The sequence below is a fragment of the Anabrus simplex genome, chromosome 2 (genome assembly GCF_040414725.1).
Source record: "Anabrus simplex isolate iqAnaSimp1 chromosome 2, ASM4041472v1, whole genome shotgun sequence".
Classification (NCBI taxonomy): Eukaryota; Metazoa; Arthropoda; class Insecta; order Orthoptera; family Tettigoniidae; genus Anabrus; species Anabrus simplex.
In genome coordinates this window covers 287,192,330-287,217,810 of record NC_090266.1, presented here as the reverse complement: position 1 = coordinate 287,217,810, position 25,481 = coordinate 287,192,330, and the positions used below count along the sequence as shown (strand labels likewise).

Below are 25,481 nucleotides of genomic sequence, written 5' to 3'. Positions count from 1 at the left end.
AAACATCTATTTCTGTCAGTGCAATGCAAAGCCAGTTGTAACTATCTTGGCCCTTACACTACTGACACGTTTTTGTACAAAGCATTTATGATTTGCATTTTTGCTTTGTGAATTTGTTTTCTCCTCAGTGCATTCCAAATCACTTGCCTTGGTGTACTGTAATAGACTCTCTCAATGTGTACAAATGTCATCAACAAACCTTTCCCTAACTGCTAATTAAAATTACAAAAACCGAGCTCGATAGCTGCAGTCTCTTAAGTGCGGCCAGTATCCAGTATTCGGGAGATAGTAGGTTCGAACCCCACTGTTGGTAGCCCTGAAAATGGTTTTCCGTGGTTTCCCATTTTCACACCAGGCAAATGCTGGGCTGTGCCTTAATTAAGGCCACGGCTGCTTCCTTCCCACTCCTAGCCCTTTCCTGTCCCATCGTCGCCGTTAAGACCTATCTGTGTCAGTGCGACGTAAAACAACTAGCAGAAAAAAATTACAAAAAAAGAAATTGTCTTTATATCACACCGACACAGAAGCCATGGAAAACCATCTTCAGGGCTACCGACAGTGTGTTCAAACCCACTAGCTCCCGAATTCATACTTACAGCTTCATGCCTCTAACCACTTTGCCAACTTGCTCAGTTTATATCTTTTTGATCTCTTCTCCATCATGTGGCATAGTAGTGTTTTTCAACCAGTCATACGCAGTGAGGTGTTTTTCATTGGTACGCAACGAGGTGGACAGGTGAAATTATAAAACAATAATAAAATCTCCAAATGATACTAGAGAGGGTTCTTTTTAGACATGGTTAAAAACTTCACTGCATACTACTTTCAAAATATTGACTCTTAATGATAGGTTCAGGGATCCATTTTCTGATCGAGACACTTTGCCAGCATCATCATTTCATAAGTTACGAATTTCATTGGTTTGAACTTCAATGATAAGTCCGGTACTTTACACAATCAAATGAAGTGAACAACAATCAGCAACAGCTCAGTAGTATCCAACAGCAGGATGATACTCACAACAGCGAATATTAACACATGTCCAATTATCCTCACACTCACGACAACTGCTTCAATCGCTGATTCACGGCGGTCCTCAATCCACAGAAGTAAACACACACAGTACTCTAAGGCAGTACACAGTATTTTGTTCTGTCGCTTCCAGTCACACACTCAATGGTCTCTCCGACACTAGAACCACAGTTCCTCATTCAGACCTCGGTCGGATACTGGCGACAGCCAACACTTCTGTCGCCCTCAGCCCAGCCGCCGAACACCAACTCACTGACTGACTCCACCTCGGAGCCTAACTCTCACTCTTGAGTCCAACACTTGACTGACTCTCCGGGGCTCGTCTCCCTTTTTATAGCTCGCGTAATTTGATCAAGATATACCTAAAGGAACTACCACGGGGCTGACACGTAACTTTATATTAATTTTCAGGATATGATTCAGTCTTTAAAAGTGTTTTTTTCACTTTTGTCTTTAGAATTGAGGTGTTGGTGGTACTTCAGACCAAATGATCTGCAGACACTACTTCAAAACTGAATGAGTTGAAAACTACAACATCCTAATAATGATATTTTTCACATTTTCAAGAATAACTATTATGGTGGTCCACGAGCATGTGGGGGAAGAAGTGGCAGGACCATAGGGCTGGACAAATAAATTATCACATAAAGGGAAACACTAATATATTTTCTCTCTCTTTTCCTTTCTCTCTTTTTTTCTGTTTTGCTTTACCAAGAACAATATATTAGGTAACAGTTGTGATCGATTACACTTATCAACAATTGGTAATCAGATAAGTAACTTTATAACAAGATGAGTGCTCTCAGAGCTTCATTACTAACAAGGGAGAATTGAGCTTCCAATTACCAAGGCCTACTTGCCATCATATACCAGCATAAGTCTATTGAACACTCACTGCACTTTTATTAGCAAAGGAAGCCAATGACAATGCAAAGAAATGAGTGGGAAGAATCCCAAAAATTCAGGAGCTAAGCTAATACTGCAATATAGACCGAAAATAAGTTAAATTGGAAAAAGATCAGAAAATTAATATTTGAAAAATAGGTTAACACACAAAAGAAAAAGGGGTTGCTGGAAACAACCTGATGACCCCATAACGTCACACAACAGTAAAAAATAATGGGTTATGAGATCAAGTGAAACAGAGGATAACCCCATACTACATTGTGACTAGAAGGGAACAACCAAAAAGTGCAAGATACAATTAAATTTTGAAAATCCCAGTCACAAGAAACAAAATTGAGAAAAGGGAAATGAGGGTCCACACTCGTGCTTCCTTTTTAAGATATGACACTCATTAGGATGGTTACATTCGCTGCTTGAGGAAGCTAGAAAACCTACATGATACAGAAATAAATTAAGTTACTAAGAACTGAAGCAGGTACACAACCGTAAACTTTACATACCACTGTAGTACATTGGAGAATAAGTATCTCTGTTAGCTGCTGATGGTTTGTAGAGTCATATGGTCTAGGATGAAAAAGCCTACCATACTTGTCATCCAAGCACGCCATCTGCCTTACGCGAGGTGTAAACCTCAGCCGATGATCCCACAGTCAAAATTATTTTTAGCAGGCAACTGGCCATTCCTTTTATAATGGCAGACTGGGCTATGATTGGTGGAATAAAGATCAATAGGAGGAACCCTTACAAGTAACCAAAGAGGAGGTGCCAAAAGTGGAAGAGGTGTCAAACCATAACTGTCAGAATTTTCACTAAATGAAAGTTCCAACCTAGGTTCCTAGGTGGCACCCTCAAACAGGAAAGTGCTGTCTATAGGTAGGCTTCAGAACTGCATATTAAAATAGAGTTCAGCATATCGTCACAAGATGTCACTACAGGTAGATGTTTAAAGTGCTGCCTAACTCTCTTCATTAACATGGCACTAATATTTACCAACAGCTGAAGATAAGTTCATAACTTGTCACCTATGGTCATACGTCTAGATATATTTGACCACCAGCGGAGTATCTCAGAACATAAATATTAACGTCCAGTTCTTCAACAGTGTATTAATGGTTTCTCAGTTATTTTCATTTGCTTTCTTTCTTTTTTTCTTTCTTTTATAAAGATTTTATGAGTGGTATTTGTATGATGGTGGGCACCTGAGTGAGAGATATTTTCTTTCTGTTTACATTTATATTCATACCTTAACATGTTTGATTATTTCACCAATTACGTTCTGAGTGCCCTACCAGTTTCCTGTTATATTTCCTAATTTCACATACTTCTTCTTTATTTTGTAGAACATACTTGCATATTTATTACCTACATGTTTTTGAGTCCTAGATCATAAAATGTGATATTTTATCTTTTCAGGGGAAGGATGGTTGTGAATATTCCTTGGGACTTACTCCTACTGGAATATTGGTGTTTGAAGGAACACAGAAGATAGGACTATTTTTCTGGTGAGTTAGCTATTTGTAGGTATATCTAAAATTTGCATACAAATATACATCGGGCAGAAGATCCCTCTTTTTCTTCTTTGTTGTGTTAGTTTATTAAAACCAAATCCCAGTAAGTGTGTTTTATGTATCACTTTATTAAGGTGAAAGAAGAAATGAGTATTCTACATCACATACGTACATAAATAAATAAATAAAAGAAGGAAGCTAGCTAGCTAAACACCCACAATTATCTATTTGCAGATAATACTATGGCCAAATCATCTTCTATACCTCTTTTCTGGAAATTCTCAGATGTCTCTGGCATGTTAAAAGCTCTGCCCTGCCTCTGCAGTTAGTCTCCTTGTTATCCTACCTTCACCTGGCAAATATGCCGTGTGGTTAGGGCCGCGCAGCTGTAAGCTTGCATCCGAGAGATAGTGGGTTCGAACCCCACTGTGGGCAGCCCTGAAGATGGTTTTCCGGGGTTTTCACACCGTGCAAATGCTGGGGCTGTACCTTAATTAAGGCCACGGCTGCTTCCTTCCTGCTCCTAGGCCTTTCCTATCTCATCGTCGCCATAAGGCCTATCTGTGTCGGTGTGACGTAAAGCAAATTGTATTAAAAAAAAAAAAAATCCAATCTGTCTTTCAATTATATCTATTGGTCCCACTAACTAACCTAATTCATAGTGTACAGCTTTATCTAGCGTGTTCATTCCTAACTTTTCCTTACCAATACCGTCTTACTGTTGATCCTACCTGTTTGTGTCAGCAATCATTGTCATTTCTTTAAATCTGTTCTGTTCTGAGTATGAGTAGGATATTCTGGGGCTCTACCAAGTTTTGCTTCATTTCAGTAAAGCTGGCCTGGAAACTAATAGATCTACATATACCGTGGTATCTTATTAGGATTGATTTTTTGTAGAATATTTACTTCTAGGGTCGCTGGAGCTATGCAGCCTCTTTTTTGTTTTGATGATGATGCTTGTTGCTTAAAGGGGCCTAACATCAAAGGGGTTTATGACTGGATGTCCTTCTTGATGAATTGTGAGTTTTGAGATGAAAATTTCAATCCAAGATTGACTCTGTATTCCAGGTTGGAAGCCAGCAGCTGCACCACTGAGCTAATCCTGTCTCCCTCATTAGAATGTTCTTTAAGGGATTGAAAATGTTTAACCTCAAAACATGGGAAACATACTATTGAAGAAAGCAAAATTTACTATTTATTGTATGGTTAGGCTGGTGATGTGTTAGAAAATAGTTTTTATGGATTTATGTACACTACAGACAGAAATACATATCTGGAGTGGATAGCTTATTCTTCACCTTCCCATCTTTCATATGACTGAATCCATCTTCATTAATAGAGCCATATCGACAATGTCAACAACAAAGCTCAACATAAATTATCGAACAGTACCTATTACTTCTATGACATTTGACAGCATAGACACTGGTATTGCTTTTGTTTCATCCTTTCCATCATCACTTTCCTCTTTTAGGACGTATTATGATCCGGGATTTCATTAGTCATCATAGACTGATAAACCATGATATTGTTGTCACATTCTGTGTAGTCAGCGAAGGTAATGTTGTCTTCCTCCCCCACTACCCATATGCCATTCATTTTCTTTGTGGACGTGACATCATTGGCAACAAGATGGTTAAAGCTGGCTTTGTTGAAATGGCATCTTATGATGATCTCATGAATTTAATCCCAAGCAGATTTTACAGAATACATTGTCTCCAAAGTGTTTAATTTTCCCTTTGTGAAATGGAGATAAGCCAGACTGCTACCTTTGAGCAAGCTTCTTTCTGTTGTTTATTTTTAATATTTTTTAAAAATGTTACCCTAATAGAGACGCTGCAAATGATTGTGCAATTTTCTGGAAAGGATACAACATTCACATTCTGATGATATGACATGTCGGTAGGACACTGGCCAAGAAATATCAGTGGGAAGTTATGTGAGAGACTACAGTCCTAATTTCACATACCTCTTCTTTATTTTGTAGAACATACTTGCATATTTATTACCTACATGTTTTTGAGTCTTGGGCGATGTCTGAATTTACTAATTATATTTTCTATAAAGTTCTTATTGTAGCCTAATTATAACCCATCAAATGTTGCTAAAAAACGAATAATAGAAACAGAAGCAGCGATCAAAAAGATGCCTTACGATATACAGGATGAACTCAGACACGAACCTAATAAACAATTTAAGAAAACCTTTATATCACCTACCCCGAATATAACCAAATCACAACTTGAAGATAGAAATAAAATCATTCAACTCAAAACTAAAATAAAAAATACTCGCACCATCGTTACGAAGGCAGATAAAGGAAATACCACTGTAATAATGAATCAAACAGAATACGTATCTAAAACATTTTTTTTTTTTTTTTCACAGACAGTACTTTTACAATAATCAACAAAGATCCAACCCAAGCTATCCAACGACAGCTCAAACAGACACTTAAAAATACATCCTTTCTCCTAACAGACAGCGAAAAAAATAAATTTATTAACATGAACCCAGGACTTCCCACCGTCAAAGCACAACCTAAAATACATAAGACTAATGTCCCAATACGCCCTATTGTAAACTATAGACCTAGTCCTTTGTATAAAGCAGCACAATTCACTCAACAATTCCTTAAAAAACACTACACCTTTCAGTCTAAGAAATCTATAAAGAATACACTACAACTCGTTAAACAACTAGATGACTTTACACTTCAACCATATCACTCTCTACACTTGTTTGACATCACTAATATGTACACTAGCATCAAACCAGAAAAACTTCTTCATATTATCCCTCAAAACCTGCACAATCATAGTCAACTTAGTCAACTCGAGATATCTGATTTTATGTCTATCTTGAAGCTTTTAATCAATAACAACTACTTCACATTTGATAAAATTATATACAAGCAGGACGGCCTAGCCATGGGTTCACCAGCCTCCGGCATCTTAGCAGAAATATACCTAGATTTTTTAGAACACACAAAAATAGACAATAATGCAACATTTAACAACATACATCTCTGGTCCAGGTATATCGACGATGTATTTATTATTATGGACCAACGTATTATAGATGCAGCTACCACTCTAACATATTTTAACACTATCGACACAGATATTAAATTCACACTAGAATCGGAAGTCAATAATACCATCAATTTTCTAGATCTCACTATCACCAGGCTTCCATCTTCCTTCACGTATAAAATTTATAGAAAACCCACACATACTGCCACAACAATAAAACAGGACTCCACTCATCCCCTTAACCATAAACGGGCTACCTACACTAGCCTAGTACACCGAGCATTCAATATTCCTTTGTCGAAATCAGACCTTGATAAAGAATTAAACACTATTCGCAATATTGCAGTTCATAATGGCTACAATAAGAACTTTATAGAAAATATAATTAGTAAATTCAGACATCGCCCAAAATCGAACCTAATTAAAGAAACTACTAAATCAAAAACTTTTTCAACTTTTACCTTTGACCGCAATATTCATAAAATTACAAACATATTTAAGAAGCAGAACATCAACATTTCCTTCAGAACCAATAATAGAAACCTAGACATTTTACACAACTCTAACTCAATTAACACCTCCAACCCTTTTGAAAAGTCAGGTGTCTATAGATTTCATTGTAACGACTGTCTCAGTACTTACCTTGGACAGACCGGTAGATCAGTCAAAATTAGACACACAGAACACGTAAATGCAATTAAATACAGAAAATTCTCCGCAGTAGGTCAACATATGCACGACTATAAACACAAATTTTATGGCATAGACCACGATATAGACATCATTGAAGTAATAAACAAAGGCCCTATACTTGATTTAACTGAACAATTTTACATTTCACTTGATCAGTACCATAATCCAAATTTTAATCTCAATGACCTCTCTGAAAAACCTACGATTTTGTTTGATACGTTTATTAAAATATTGAATAATCTTAAAATACCCAAAAATCGATCAATCTTCAAAACAACTCATAACGTGCTTACATATTACCCCTACCGCCGTCCGCGCCCACCCGATTATAGTCCTGCCTCCACCGCTCTTCCCCTTCCCCCTACCTAGTAACTCCGCCCCACCTTACTCCCTCCGAATGTCCGCCTCTCCACATTCAGTCTGTCAGTTCTTTTCCGATACATCTACTACCAACTTGGCACCTGAGGCGAGTCTTTCACTTCGCTAATATTAACCCCTTTTATCGATTTTCATATAATTCAAAATCGCGTTTCATTTCTTATACGTTCCGGCTTGGTTCAGGATCTTTCTAAATCAACTTACGTATCTACAACTTGCATCATAAGATCTTCAAATACCACTTTAACAAGAACCTCGGTTACTATGTTTAATCTATCACTCAATATAACAAACAAACACACCAGAGTACAAGCCGAGATATAGAACTTTCAATGGACAATTTGACTGTCAACATCAACATGCAGTGACAAATTAATGCATCTATTTTTGTTTGCATTGGACACTTTAATATAAATCTTCTTTCTCAAGGCCAAGTTGAAGCCCCATTCGAATTCTGTATATAATTTCATTGTGCATATTTTATGCGGAACAACACATGACTAAATGTTTGTTCACTTTTTCAATGTGTCAAACATGGCTACATGCCTTCAAAAATGAACCGGCCGGTCAACAGTTAAAATATTATAGACTTAAGCCAATAATCCTACAATTTTACATAACAAGAACAGAATTTCTTTCAACAAGTTAATCCTTTTTAATTAGAAATATTAAGGTGTACACCTATAGAAATACGACTATTTTATCTTACTGACCTTCAATCTATACATGTAAATACTATTTTAGCCATATCATGTAACTACTATTGTAATACTAACATAAGAGTCATGATCAATGCAGCTTGTCTTTATATAATTGTCCTTGGCTGATGATGACAGAGAATCTGTCGAAACCGGTACCAAATATACAAAAATTGTGATGTTTTAACAGAAATATAAAACTTTCACAAAATATATAGTATTGAAAAGGTGGAACTTTTCGTCCTTTCTTCGATGCCATAATTATATATCGGATTAATATCATTGTTGACTATCCACATGTCCATGACAAAAATATTCTTTGGAAAATAGTACCCTCGCATTACAATTATCAAATCCTAATCGCTTGTCTATTCTGCAGTATCACTTTAACATTCGCATGATGAGCGTTTCTCGAAGACAATGGTATATCACAAGTAATGCTTATTTCCCCAACAAATATTGCAACATAACCATCGCGCACAATATCATTATCAATTATTTTGAGGACCCTAACATTCAACCATATCATACCACTTCCTATACACAAATATAAAGACGGGAACCTTCCACCTGATCAATACTTTTATTATATAAGGTGTCTAAAACATTTCCATATCACAGTAATATCACAGTACCTGTTTTGACCTTTTACTCCCGTCATCTTCAGCTGCTTGAAGAACCTGGTAGTAATAACAATGTACAATTCTAAAACACTACTTAATCTAATCATGAATGACACAAAATTCATTAAAATAAAATTTAATAGTGTTAAAATATGATTCATGATGTTCTCATAGTCTAAAATGTTCAATAGGATTCTTGTGACACACTTAAAAACATCTTGAACTGTGTTATTATGTCCATTAATTGCTCATGGTAAGTTCTAAGGTGCATTGGTGAGTTATAGTTGTGAAGAATAATCTATAACTGAAAAATGAGCAACACCATAACCTAGCATCATATGACATTGTCAACATGTACCCTAACATACCTGCATAAAAAACAATAAAATTAATAGAAACTAATTTAAAAAATCACAGTAACCTCAGTATTCTCAAAATAGAATAATTCATAAATCTACTTAAGTTTGCTATTAACAACAATTATTTCAGATTCCATGACACCATCTATTAACAACAAGGCCTTCCAATGGGATCTCCAGCATCGGGAATATTAGCCGAGATTTATATAGACCATCTGAGTCGTCCAGTTGCAAAACATGTTATGTCCATTTTTTTCTCAAAATGAGTTATCACCGCCATTGTAAGCAGCTCATCAATATACAAAATCCAGTAATATAACATGTGAGCAAAGGCCATTTTATCCATACATTTAAAGGTGACAAATAACGGAACTGCTGTAGAAGTCGTTACGCCCAGCATGTTTTATGCAGCGAAGCTTATCATGTCCCAGAACCCTGTAAGAGGATCATACGTACACGAACAAAATCAGGCAACTGTGTGATAAGAGGTGTAGTAAACTATAACAGCGATTGTGGTAGAAGCAAAAAGCATATTGAAGCATGGGAAACCCTTTTCTGCTATTGTGTCAGTACCAGTGGAGGAAGGGGTTCCTCTTAAGAAAGAAAAGCTCAACGACCTGCACATATTGATGACCAAACATAGTGGGAAAGAGTTGATAAGGAATGATGACCTCATGTTCTACAAGGCACTGTTTGACCAGTGGCAAAATTTAAACAGTGTAATGCCAGACTATGATATTGATGTGGGAGATTTTGTTGAGGACAATAACGGATTGTTAATATAACTGTACAAAATGTTAAAGAACTTAAAAAAGTTTTGAATGAGTGATGATTTCTTGATGTAATCATGAAATTAAAGAGTGGGGATTAGATATCAAAACATTATATCCTGACCTTAAAATTATTTCCAGTCGTGCTATTTTCATAGTGTAATACTTTCAAACATAGCTAATAAAACACGCCAAAAATCTGTACACTCTATTCCATATACTGCTGCACATACCTTTTATCTCGACAAAACTGCTGCAAAACTTGTTATGTCCAAATGTTTTTTGCAAAAAACATGGGTTATATAAGTTAAATTTTATGGAGATTTTGTGGTATGACGAAGATGAACGCTTACTGTTTAATTACAAAATTTCAACCTCCTATCTTTGTTGCATAACAAATGACAGTTTTTTTGCACTTCCGAAAAATTTGTCTGCACATAACGGGTTTTGCAACTGGACGACTCATCTAGATTATCTAGAAATTAGTAAAATTGAGAACATTTTCTTCTGGTGCTGATTTGTGGACGACATTTTCGTTATTTTAGACCGTACCCCCTGCGGGTGGGGGACGCACGTGTAGAAAACACCCGTGGTATCCCCTGCCTATCGTAAGAGGTGACTAAAAGGGGCGACCTAGGCGCGGACATGGATTGCAGTTTGGTATAATGTGTTGGACCTCCTGTGGATGGGAGAGGCTGAATACATCCACAGGTAATCTCTGCCTGTCGTAGAGGTGACTGAAAGAGTCATGTGGCCATGGTCCCCTCTTTATTATTTATTGTGTTTTCGAGGGTCAGTTGTAGACCATTTCAAAATTTTTCATGTGCATGCTGCTCGGAGATGGACCTCCTACGTGTGCGCCTACACTCGAAAGCCTGTGTCAGTAACCACCCAGGAAGTGGAGGATGGGAGTGTCATGTACCCGGGCAGTAGTATCTGTTTGACAACACAGGTCCCCGCGCAGCCGAATGTCAGAAGGACATATTATTATTAATTTTTCTTTTTTCTTTTTACCTATATTTAGTGCTCTGTACACGCTATGGGGTACATGCTGTTGCGGGTGACTGGAGGAAGGGAGTCCTTTTGCTCATTGTCTCAGTCCTCCTGTATTAGGCATCGTCCAACATTGGACCCCGGGCAGTACCAGCTATGACCAGGTGTGTATTGCCTTGGCTGCTTGGTTCGGCTACAGAGACCCCTGATCGGAGTGGGTGGCATTCGGGGAGGATGATTTCGGGCATGGCAACAAAACCACTTCCGCCTGCCGCCTCGGGTGGTTCGCTACCCAAGTCTTTAACTTTTGATTCCATAAGGGGGCAACCCCTTGGGAACAAGCGCAGCGTATTAGTCCGGGTTCCAGCTCCCCTAGGTTCCTGGTTGCTGCCAGAACCGATGGGCACGACCTCAAGCTGGTTAAATCTATTCTTTTCAATCGACACATTGAAGGTGTATACGGCGAACTTGAGGACCTTAAGAAAATGTGCAATGGTGGTTTGCTTCTAGAGACGAGCACTGCGCTCCAAGCAGATCAGTTGCTTAAATGCGATCACTTTGGCGACATTCCCGTCAAAGTGGAAGAGCACAAATCCTTGAATCTGGTTCATGGAGTTATTTTCCACCGTGATCTCGTTCTGAACACTGATGATGAATTGATGGAAGACATGAAGCACCGTGGCGTGACCCACGTCCAGCCTATCACACGCAAAGTCAATGGTGAAGACTTTGGCACGGGTGTGTTCATAGTCTCCTTCAAATATTCAGTGTTGCCAGAGAAAGTCGAGGTAACAATCTATCGTTGCGATGTGAGGCCGTACATCCCGCCTCCTATGTGATATTATCAATGCCAGAGATTCGGACACATGGTATCTCGTTGTTCGAATCAGTCTGTGTGTGGTACATGTGGAAGAGTAGCTCACGGCGCGGAGGAGTGCACAACTGCTTCACTGAATTTTGTCGCAGTAAGTTTTTTGCTCTGCATATTGATGTAAATAGTGTATATTTGTGCTAATTCTGTTTTCCGTCTAAGCTCTCTTTTGTTTTTTTGTTTACTCTTTCATTATGTTTTTTAGCATTTATTCAACTTATATTATGTAAATTATTCCAACCCCCTAATTTTTTTCACTGAAGATGGCTCAAGCGAGCCGAAACATGTCTGAATTTGTTTGCTCCGTCTAATGACGGAATATATGATGTATTGAATAGGAGGATACCCTCATTTTTCGCCATTGTAAAGTGGGGTACCTCCATGGGTAGTACGACGACCTGAAATAATCCTGGATCTGCACATTGGCCTGATGGAAAACATGGACCCTTCGAATTATCGGAGGCTCTTTCTGTCCATTGTTGGCCAGTATCAAGGCTCAGTCGTCGTTTACACGGATGGCTCGAGAACAGACACGATAAAGTGGGCTGTTCGTTCGTTGTCGACACTGATAGGTTTTTTTTGCTCTCCTGGAAACCTGTAGTGTGTACACAGCAGAGCTCTGTGCTATCTGTGAAGCTCTGTGGTACGCACTGTCCGATGAGTGCCGACACCTTCTTGTGTGTACTGACTCCTTGAGTTCGCTGCAGTCTATTGATACCTGTTTCCCACGGCACCCTCTGGTGCAGCGGATCCGGACCTGCTGGCCGGGTGTTCGGATGCCGGCACCGGAATCATGTTTCTGTGGCTCCCAAGCCACATGGGTTTAGAGGGAAACGAGTTAGCAGATCAGGCTGCCAAGGAGGCAGTTACACTGTCCCCGTTGTGTACAAAGTTCCAGCAAGTGATATTCGCTCTCAGCTGAGACATCTGGTTATGTCCCATTGGGAGATGGAGTGGCTAGCGATAAAAGGTACAACAAAAGTATGGAGGACTTATCTTCGGGCTTCGCGGAGGGAAGCAGTGGTATTATGTTGTCTTCGGATCGGCCACGGTATCCTGACTCACTCCCATCTATTGAAAGGAGGTGTGTACTTGCGGCGATCATCTTACCGTGGTACACATCCTTACGGAGTGCGTGGACTTGGTCGATCTGCGCCATAGTCGAAAACTCCCACGTACCATCTCCCTCATCCTGCGAGATGACAGGCAAGTCAGCAGACCTCGTTATCCGCTTTATGAGGGATAGTGGTCTTTTTTTATCGTGTGTAACGATGTTCTTTGTCCCAATGTATTTCTGTTAATTGCGCTTTTATCCCATTGACCCCATTTTAGTTTGCGTTGCGTATTTTAGTTTGTGTTTTTAACGTGTAACGTAAATTATATATATATCTGTACTTCCAGTCAATGCCTTATTGCTTTGTTTCCTGTATTTTCTCTTATTTTATTAGAAAATAAGGCATTGCGAATTAGATCCACTGATTGTTGTAATCTCGTACTCATTTTTCTTTATCACCATTTTTTAAAACTCTGGTCAGTGGATACATTTTAAAATTTTAACTATCATATTGCCCCCTTCTTACCGGGCATGCTCAGCTGGAGAACGAGAGTCTCGCGGGTGGACCGTTTGTTGTCTGGCTTTGCTTATTTTTGAAGGCAGGGAAAGAGACAAGGACTAGCGACAATAGTACAAAAATATCAAACAACAGGTTTTTGACATTTATTATCAACTAGCACTTGAACAATAAGAAATTAAATTTTAAACAAATCTTGATGGCAATTAAATTTTGGTTCCTCTCTGCCAGTTCATTCGAATACAGCACTTAATTCCCCCAAATAGCTTTGACGTCAATAATTCTGCAAATATACAGATGGATATTAGCCTACTTCGAGCTCAACGAAACACAAGGAAAAAAAAAGAACTTTCAGTGGGAGGATCTCCTCTCGCAATGTCGTTAATATTTACAAGTTGAAAATAATTCAATTTCAAAAAGCTATCTCGTACTAGTTTTAAGCGTCTAAAATATCAGATCCATTTACGTTAACATTCATTTCCTCAAATGAAAACTTTACTCCTTTAGAGAACTAAATTAAACATGATATCCATTAAATTGGAAAAATAAATAAACAAAAATGTTTATCAGAAACATTACTCAAAAAAGTCTCTATCTGACTTAATTTCACCAAATTGTGCTTGTATAATAATTATTACTGTGAAACTTTCTTTAATGTTCGATTGAACAAAACATGATGTCAGTCTTGAACATCTGACGTCTTGAGAAATTTTAGCATTGTAAGCTTTACAATAATAGTGAATCCCTTCCACTGAAATAATTGTGAACTTTTCTCAACTTAATTTCAAATAAAATTTACTAAAGGTTCAACTCTCAAAAAGTTAGATCAACTCAAACAACGATGGTGATAACCAGGACCCAATGTAACAAACATGTGGCCGGGTCACAACCACAGTAAAAAAAAAAAAAAAAAAAAAAATCGCTATTCACAATTCACTGAAATTACTACCACGCACACAGCATTCACACTAAGGCACACGAGAATTATTTACATTATTTACAACGAATTCTAGACTGTGAATATTATATTTTGACTTTTATCCTAGGCACCTGAATTCTCTCGACGGTATTGGGTAAAGAAAAATCCATTCACGTCTCTCAGAAATGTGATGAAGTCTGGATGATCACTTGGTCAAAGAAGATGAAATTTACAACGTTGGTCATGAAAACATCGGCGGTTGATATCTGGAAAAATTGTCGTCTACAGAAACGCACATGGTACAGGTCAAATATTACTCGCTTTTATGGTTCATGATTCACAACATTATTATTAGTCAACTCCACGTCCATCAATTAACACGTGCTCACACTTGAAGAAATTACGTCTTACCCCACAGGTATTCTTCAAATAAAGTCAATAAATGAATTCACAAGTCAATAAAAATACAGTAAATGATCCATTCACAAGTCAATAAAAATACAGTAAATGATCCGTCAAGATTCTGCCATATTCCAGGCTCATATTCATTCTATTTGAGCACATATTAACATCTTACACATAACATCAAGCAATATTTAAACTCATGACCCTTATTCATTCATTTAACCCGAGGTGAAAATTTATTATTATTATTATTATTATTATTATTATTATTATTATTATTATTATTATTATTATTATTATTTGCTATTTGTTTTACGTCGCACCGACACAGATATGTCTTATGGCGACGATGGGACATGAAAGGCCTAGGAATGTGAAGGAAGCGTTCGTGGCCTTAGTTAAGGTACAGCCCCAGCATTTGCCTGTGTGAAAATGGGAAACCACGGAAAACCATCTTCAGGGCTGCCGACAGTGGGGCTCGAACCCACTATCTCCCGAATACTGGATACTGGCTGCACTTAAGCGACGGCAGCTATCGAGCTCAGTATTATTATTATTATTATTATTATTATTATTATTATTATTATTATTATTATTATTATTATTATTAGATGTGCTATATATCAAATTAGCGTAAACTAGGGTTCGACAATATGCCAGATGACACTAACACGCCTTAAATCATACAAGAAGAAATTTTTATATAGAAATCCGGCGTAACAAACATGCCGTGAATCTGTCCCACTCGACTTCCAAAACAAAATACTTTCAAATTAAATTATTAATTATCGATGAGGACATTGATTTTTAAATCACATTAGACTATTAAATGGGGCAGTTAGAATAATCGTAGAAGACACACGCATGTTCTAGCTATTCTAATAGAGACCAATAATCACTCGCACACAATTGACAACACTACCATTTCCCATGTGAAAGAAGAATGAAAATATTCAAGACTACTGCAAGACTAGAAGAAATACTACCACTAATGAATAAGTAAGCATTATTTCTACAAAGATGAACAGATAAACATTAGAAAAATGGTACTTAAATGAATGATGAAACTGGATCTCTGCCGGTGATCTACAATCTCTGGATTACATGCTGAGTTATCTGCTTCCATCACTATCTCCCCATGTCAGAATTCGCCTACATTTTAACACACCATTGTAGCCGTGATGTTCAATGCAGAATTGTGGTAGGTCTTCTCTTCAAAGTGTAGAAACATTTTGACGCACTCGAACAAACACGTGGCGATCTTCTTTCTTCTAACACAGTAGAGGCTGAAACTAATAAGCCATTTTAGAAGATATTCTGTACACACACGCATTGAGTTTGAAGATAAATGACACGTAACTTAGCCTGTGAAAATCTGCCAGACTCGTTGACTGAGGTGTTAATGAAGGTAGTTAATTTGCACTGCCAAGTAGAAATAATCCAATGACGGAGTATCTGCGTCGTGAATCAGAGTATGGTGAAAGCAGCAGCAAGTGAAGTTCGTAAGTAAGAGCGTAAGAAAATAAGATAATAAGAGAGCGTTTCTTCTGGAAACCGGGGTATTTAAGCACTTCACCATGAGGGCGTGTCACCACAACTGTTCGTAATTGGCCGTCGTCTTGCACCTGATAGGCCATTACAATTCTCGAAAGTACCTTTCATTTGAAGACTTGGACATGCGTAATTCAGATCGGGGCGACCTTGATTACTCTCAGTGGGTCACGTGGGACAGCTGACAGCTCGATAAACAAAATCATTACTCTGCTCCCTCGCTGGTAGGACCGGTTCTGTACAGGCGAGCACGTCTCTACAACACAGGATTGGGAAAATATCGCCCATGCTAATGAAATAATGGCCTTGTACTTGCAGACACAATAAATACTTATTGTAGGCTAAATTTGAAGGGGACAATATATCATGTCGTCCATCTAGTTTCATTAGGGGCCTATGACCTTCGATGTTAGGCCTCTTTAAACAACAAGCATCATCATCATCATCATCATCATCATCATCATTTTAAACCGTACATTTACTAACAGACATAACATATTAGAGCAATTAAATAGAATAGACTAACACACAAAATTTACAATGGAAACTGAAGATGACCACACTTTGAATTACCTAGACATATCTGTTACCAAGCATGAAGATCATTTAACATATAAAATATACAGGAAACCTACACAAACATCTAACACAATAAAAATAGACTACTCATCCCAAAGCCCACAAAAAAGCAGCCTACCATAGTGTGATATATACAGCTTTCAACATACCTTTATCTCATGAAGTACAAAATAAATAATTAAATCTGATCCATGAAATAGCTAAGCAAAATGTATACAAAAAAGACATTATCATTAAAATCATTCAAAAAATAAAACATCGGCCGAGATCAAAATTAACCAGAGACAATGAATCTAAGAAAGACTATGCACTCTTCACTTTCAACAACACCTACATCCACCCCATAACTAACAACTTCAAAAGACCCAATATTTTGCATAACACTAAATCTGTCAGTGAAAACAATAAATATAGTCATTCAGGAGTATATTGAATAAAATGTAATAATTGTGAGGCTAGTTATGTCAGACGTACCGGCAGAACATTTTTTCGGCTATAATGAACATATCAATGCCATAAAACACAACCATTTTTCATCCATAGGACATGTTGAAGATTATAAAAATAAATTTACCAGTGTTGAAAATGATATGGAAATGGAATAAAATGTAATAATTGTGAGGCTAGTTTGTCGGATGTACCGGCAGAACCTTTTTTTTGGCTATACTGAACATATCAATGCCACAAAAAACAACCATTTTTCATCCATAAGACATGATGTTGAAGATTATAAACATAAATTTACCAGTATTGAAAATGATATGGTAATTTTAAGGATGAATCCCAAGGGCCCATTGCTCAGTATGTTGGAAGAATTTTCCATCAGTATGGACCACTATGCCAATCCTAATTTTATCCTGAACGAGATCACAGATAAAGTAAACATCGTCTTTAATGCAGTTATCCCTTTCCTAAAAAGCACTTATTTAAAAACAGTCAATAAACAAAATCCAATACACACAAAGGAACCTCCAAAAGACACGCCCCACTCTACCCAGCCTCCTCCACAAGCTGCTTCCCTCGCCCCTCCTATGCTGCAATAGCTAATCCCCGGCGTACATGAAGCTGTGCACGGTATGCTCCCAACAAACACACAACGACAAGCTAAGAACGGCATGTAAGTAATACACTCACTCTACTTTCTAACACGTTCAATAGACATTCTCGACTAGTAAAATCACTTTTCTTATTTCCTTTTTCTTTTTCTTTTCTACACAGATTATTTGATATGTCCAATGGAACACGAGTATGAAGAGGGGAGCATTCGGTTTACCAAATCTACTAAACTGAGCTCGATAGCTGCAGTCGCTTAAGTGCAGCTAGTATCCAGTATTCGGGAGATAGTAGGTTCGAACCCCACTGTTGGCAGCCCTGAAAATGGTTTTCCGTGGTTTCCCATTTTCACACCAGGCAAATTAATTAAGGCCACGGCCGCTTCCTTCCCACTCCCAGGCCTTCCCTGTCCCATCGTCACCGTAAGACCTATCTGTGTCAATGCGACGTAAAGCAACTAGCAAATCTACTAATGATGCCGACACTGCAAAATATAGCAACTTATAACTCAACATAATGATGTCTTAGTATAAATTAAGTAAGTTAATTGCACAATAGCAGACTAAGTAAATGAGTGTGTGCACTCATCAAGAACAGAGTCTCAGTGTACTGGTGAACATACTAGATTATTCTTCACAACTAAAACTTACCAATGCACCTTAGAACTTACCATGAGCAATTAATGGATATAATGTATCAACACAGTTTAAGATGTTTTTAAGTGTGTCACAAGAATGCTATTGAACATTTTGGAATATGAGAACAACATGTCCGGCCCTGCGGTGTAGGGGCGCAATGCATCCGCCTGTCACCCAGCAGCCCCGGGTTCGATTCCCGGCTGAGTCAGGGGTTTTTAATTGTAAATGATTAATATCCCTGGCCTGGGGACTGGGTGTTTGTGTCGTCCTTAACGTTCCTTTCCTCACATTCAACACTTTACACTTCCGCAATTTCCAAATACACGCAGGTTCCTAACATATGGTGCAAGTAGGGGCAAACGTTCTTTCTAGGTCGACACCCCAGACAAATAGCATTAAAAAAAAAAAGCACTATAAAATATTATTTTAATGAATTTTGTCTCATTCATGATTAGATTAAGTAGTGTTTTAGAATTGTACATTGTTATTACTACCATGTTCTTCAAGCAGCTGAAGATGACCTGAGTAAAAGGCAGATTCCAGTACTGTGATATTACTGTGATATAGAAATGATTTAGATACCTTTAATAATAAAAGTATTGATTAGGTGGAAGGTTCCCGTCTTTATATTTGTGTATACTAGAATCATCAATACGGACAATGAAGCTGATAGATAATAATAATATCATCGTCGCCATAAGACCTATCTGTGTCGGTGCGACGTAAAGCCCCTAGCAAAAAAAAAAAAAGATAATAATATCACTTCCTATACGCATCATGCCTATTCAAAATCTGTCATTCAAATATTCAAGCTCATAATTGCCGAAGAAAACTATTTCAATTCCAAATACATGTGAACTCTATCATCTATATCAATGTGGTCTAATAAAATATTTCTTTCATGAAGACTCAGTTGCGTTATATGAAATATTGATTCACAAGGAAACTTCCAACCTTGATAACACATAAACATATTCTAATTATTCCAATAAGACTTATTCACAACTACAGTAGATTGGCATATTAAATTAATTGTGAAGACTGTATTACAGAAACGATCAGTTAACTCCTAGTAAAATTCCTGTATTACAACCCATGATTGTGCATTTAAAACCAGGTGAAATTGGCACATTACTAATTAGAATTCCAAACATGACGTTATTTAAGAGGATTAGTGCGCTCCATGAATACTATAAGATGCTTAGAGATGAATTTGTAGCGTCGCTCAAGTTGCATTAGTACATGACACATTATACTCATAACCGTGAAAGAAAATCGACAAATCATCATCATCATCATCATCATCATCATCATCCTAAGCCATCTCCAGTTTCCCAGGTGTGGTATATGAGCCTCCTCCATCTCATCCTGTCCTTGTACCATTCTTCCTCCACCAACTTGTCCCAATCATGACCTCTCAGCAGTACATCGCTCTTAACTAAATCTATCCATTTCCTTCGTGGCCTTCCCACGGGTTGTCTTCCTTCTGCCTTTCTGTCAAATTCCTTCCTTGCAGTTCTGTTTACTGGCATCCTCTTCATGTGACCAAACCACTTCAGTCTTGATATCTGAATCTTATTGAGGAGAGAATCATCTATTCCTACTTCTTCTCTAATTTTCTCATTCCTAATCTTGTCTTTCCTGGTTTTCTGGATCATAGTGCGTAGGAATTTCATTTCAGCTGCCTGAAGTTTGGAATTATCTCTATTGGTCAGTGTTGTGGTTTCGAGACTGTATGTAAGCAAGAGAGTATTGAGTACAGTCACTTTCAATAAGAAAAAGAGCCTCGGAAAATCGACAGCTACACAATAGAATAGAAAGGAGGACAAGTTTTTGTACTCCGATTGGTGAGTTCTTGAATATATAGTCCAATCATCCTGGTCCTTAGAATATTATCATTTGCTCATGTTAACATATTTTCCAGACCCGCCAGGATTCCACTCTGTTTAGGCCTGCATGACCATGCTGGCAGATCTTTCGATATAACAGTTCTCCATCTGATTTGATATCATGAAACCTGCAACTTATATAATTCAATTGGTACAGTATTTTACATCAAAACAGATATATCAACGTTTAGATACAATACTCGCCTTGTTTTCCTATTAAGAACTATGCTTTCTACTCGTACAGTTTACTTTTCTTATTAGCATACAATTCAGACAGATTCAACCAGTCTGCAACTAGCTTTCATTTCATTCATGTGTGTCGATGCTTAATCTCTCTCTTTCTTAATTGTTCTATATAAATCTAACATAATTCTGTAATGACAATAATATAGTTGTGTGCGTTTTTATAATTGAGAATAAATCATTGCCATATAACCTCTTTTTATAACATTTCTGAAGATTGAGAAACATTCTCCTTGACATGAATGATCTCACGAGTGGGAATGCTAACAATGGAATGCGCCCAGTAGTTTTATCGTTGTTTCCCCAATTCTGTCCTAATCGATCGTTTCCTAATTGAATTCTCGATCATTTGTAGATGTTCATAGCAATTAAATAATGCATTACTAGTACAAATGAAGGTGAAATTGACATGTATCATTTATAATATTTAACTCAGTCCATGGTCAAAAAAGCCTCCGTGGCTCAGGCGGCAGCGTGCCGGCCTCTCACCGCTGGGTTCCTTGGTTCAAATCCCGCTCACTCCATGTGAGATTTGTGCTGGACAAAGCAGAGGTGGGACAGGTTTTTCTCTGGGTACTCTGGTTTTCCCTGCCATATTTCATTCCAGCAACACACTCCAGTATCATTTCATTTCATCTGCCATTCATTAATCATTGCCCCAGAGGAGTGCGACAGGCTATGGCAGCCGGCACAATTCCTATCCTCGCCGTTAGATGGGGGCTTCATTCATTCCATTCCTGACCCGGTTGAATGACTGGAAACAGGCTGTGGATTTTCATTTTTAACTCAGTCCATGGTCTGCGTCGTATAAACCGTTATCAAAATTAAACATTAAGCATGAGAAATCAATTTATTCTCCCGTCGAATGTAGTCCTCTTCACTCAACAGTAGTTGACTTTACTTTGATATTAAACTTCTGGACGTGAATTTATTAGATACCACGGGGTTCTGAGCTTATGAATTTTCATATATTGAATATTTACTTAAGCTTATTACTCAATTGAGCGAGTTGCTTCAAATTATCAATGTATCTAACATAAATTGATTGGATGTATACTTTTCACATTATTTCAACCAATTTCTATGCTCTCATAAACTTCAATGATTCCTTCATATTTGACTCTGAATCCATTGAAAGGTTATAGTATAGACCTGTACTGTTATTATTTTATTCTTACTTATTTTCACTCCCATGTCTTCACCATTGTACTATATCCTTTCCAGTGTCCCTCCCGGACACATTATTTTCGTTTTTTCTGCTACACACTTTTCTTTCCATCTTCAGCTGTATTCTATTCTTCTGTCCTCTCAGTCTTTCATTGCACTTTATTTTATTTTACATTAATTTAGATTTAATATGTTATTGAATAGGTGGACCTTCATTTTAATTTCTTATTAATATGAATGTTTGTCAATAGGGATCATGATGAAGTTTATATTGTACGATACGTTTTCATTTATTTTTATTTATTTCTTCTACCATATTCATCCCTGATTAGTCTGATCACCTTGTTCTTTACTTCGCATGCACATACGATGGAACAAGAAACATCTTAAGTGGAACTAAGATGGTGTCGTCACTTCCCTAGGCTTGCACGCAGTGAGCCATCTAGTGATGAACAAGAGTACCACTTACTATAGACCAATGGTAAAGCATTCTTAAATTCGAACCGTACTTATTGGAGAAGTCTTGCTCGTGAACAGACAAGATCTTCTTCTGAAGACGCGGAACACAGTTCTCCGTGAATGTAAAGAATTTCACCTAGTTTTCTGACACGACAAAAGCCCAAATGCTTATTATCATGTCTACAATTATGGGCCGTGAAAGCATCAATCTAAAGGTTATCTTGCAGTTTCTTTTTCTCCATAATTGAAAACCTGCTTTGTAAATTTTGTTACTAACACACTGAATGAACCAGTGATCACAATTTGCATCAACTGAAACTATTGCAAGCTGCTGTCTGTTAGGCACGCTAATGGTCTTGATCTAGGACAAACTATTTTACACCATACCTTTACAATCACGTCAGTAACCTACCCTGGGACTGCAAAATTCCACCAAAAAACCACACACAAATTATGTACCACATCTACTTGGTACCATTTCTCTCATATGGTTTGTGTTTTCGACTAAACAATGACTAAAGGAGAATTCAGGCAACAGAGATGAGATTACTGTGTGAGCTGGTCGTGCGGTGAGGGTCGCACAGCTGTCAGCTTGCATTCAGGAGATAGTGGGTTCGAATCTCACCGTAGGCAGCCTTGAAGATGGTTTCCTTTCCCAGTTTCACACCAGGCATATGCTGGGGCTGTACCTTATTAAAGGCCATGGACGCTACCTTCCTAATCCTAATCCTTTCCCATCCTTCCTTTGAAGAAAACCTTCCATGTGTTAGTACGACGTTAAACAAGCATAAAGAAAAAATAAAACAAACAATATTCATTCTAAACAAGGTCATAAAGAATCTTAGAAAGGGAGTGAAAGGGAAATTAATAATGTATTGGGGTAAATTAGTGAACTCATTATACAATGCATGGCAAAACTGTTTCTGCAGGGAATTGGGTACACTAGCACATTTACTTACACTCGGTTGCATTGGTAATGCATATCGCTGAACTTAGTGCACATTCTTGGGAATGACGATACATACATACATACATCATCATTATAGACCATGCCTTTCAGCGCTCAGTCTGCTAGCCTCTGTGAATTGATTAAACGTCCCACACTCCTCTCTTTGCAACTAGTGCTGTCGTATACGTCATATCTTTAAATCATTAGAAACCGAGTCTAACTGTCATCGTCTTGGTCTCCCTCTACTTCTCTTACCCTCCATAACAGAGTTCATTATTCTCTTAGGTAACCTATTCTCCATTCACCTCACACGACTCCACCACAGAAGCCAGTTTATGCGTAAAGCTTCATCCATCAAGTTCATTCCTAACTTAGCCTTTATCTCCTCATTCCGAGTACCCTCCTGCCATTGTTCCCACCTGTTTGTACCAGCAATCATTCTCACTACTTTCATATCTGTTACTTCTAACTTATGAATAAGATATCCTGAGTCGACCCAGCTTTCGCTTCCGTAAAGCAAAGTTTGTCTGAAAAAAGACCGATGTAAGGTTGGTTTAGTCCGGGAGCTGACTTTCTTCCTACAAAATACTCTTGATCACAACTGCGAGCTCACTGCATTAGCTTTACTGGTCCTTGATTCAATCTCACTATATTACCATCCTGGAAGAACACACCCTAAATACTTGAAAATATTTACCTGTTTCAGCTTTGTCTCACCAATCTGACATTCAGTTCTGTTGAATTTGTTACCTACTGACATCAATTTAGTCTTTGAAAGGCTAATTTTCATACCATACTCATTGCACCTATTTTCAAGTTCCAGGATATTAGACTGCAGGCTTTTGGCACAATCTGCCAGTAAGACCAAGTTATCAGCATAGGCCAGACTGCTTACTATGTTTCTACCTAACCGAATCCCTCCGTGCCACCTTATACCTTTCAGCATATGATCCATATAAACAACAAACAACAAAGGTGAAAGATTACAGCCTTGTCTAACCCCTGTAAGTACCCTGAACCAAGAACTTATTTTACCAGCAATTCTCACTGCAGCCCAATTGTCAACATAAATGCCTTTTTGATTTTAATAATCTACCCTTAATCCCATAGCCCCCAATATGCTGAACATCTTTTCTTTTGGTACCCTGTCATATGCTTTCTCTAGATCTACGAAACATAAACACAACTGCCTATTCCTCTCGTAGCATTTTTCAGTTACCTGGCGCATACTGAAAATCTGAACCTGACAGCCCCTTTGTGGTCTGAAACTACACTGGTTTTCATCCAGCTTCCTCTCAACCACTGATCGCACCCTCCCTTTCAGGATACCAGTGAATACTTTGCCTGGTATACTAATCAATACCTCAATAGTTGTTGCAATCCTTCCTGTTTCCTTGCTTATAGATAGGTGCAATTACTGCTTTTGTCCAATCTTAAGGTACCTTACCAACACCCGTGCTAATCTTTCTACAATATGGAGCCATTTCATCCCTTCCTTCCCACTGTACTTCACCATTTCTGGTCTAATTTCATCTATTCCTGCTGCTTTATGACAATGGAGTTTATTTACCCCCTTTCCACATCCTCAAGTGTAATTTCACCAACATAATTTTCCTCTTCGCCATGAGCTCGGCTGTTGGCGACACCACCAGGAAGATTTCCTTTTATGTTTTACGTTTTACGTTGAGAAGATTTTTAAAATATACCCTCCAATTGTCCAGCGATTCCCTGGGATCTGTTATGAGTTCACCAAAACACTGTTCATTTCCTTTTTCCTTCCCTTCCTAAGATTTTTTATTACTGTCCAGAAAGGTTTCCCTGCTGCTTGATCTAGCTTTTCCAGGTTATTACCAAAATCTTCCCACGACTTCTTTTTGGATTCAACAGCTATTTGTTTCGCTCTGTTTCTTTCATCTGTGTATAATTCCGTGTCTGCATCAGCCCTTGTTTGGAGCCATTTCTGATAAGCCTTCCTTTTTATGTTTACAAGCTGTTCTCACTTCATTATTTCACCAAGATGTTAGCTTTTCCTCCATCTTTACACACAAGTTGTTCCTAGGCATTCCCTTGCTATTTCTACTGCAGCATCCCTGTATGCCACCCATTCTATTTCTATATCCTGAACCTGTTTACTGTCCACTGTTCGGAACTTCTCACTAATTATATCCGTGTACTTCTGTCTAATGAAAGAC

At 37.9% G+C, this 25,481-nt stretch overlaps 1 protein-coding gene across 2 annotated transcripts in view; it reads left to right on the top strand.

Annotated features, from left to right (window-relative positions):
- yrt (erythrocyte membrane protein band 4.1-like yurt) overlaps positions 1 to 25,481 on the top strand; it is a 454,068-nt gene that overhangs the window by 145,706 nt on the left and 282,881 nt on the right. For both annotated transcript variants that reach the window (XM_067140591.2, XM_067140590.2), the window contains exon 7: positions 3,352 to 3,440. In XM_067140591.2, coding sequence (XP_066996692.1) covers positions 3,352 to 3,440 — 89 coding nt within the window. The remainder of the gene's footprint in view (positions 1 to 3,351; positions 3,441 to 25,481) is intronic.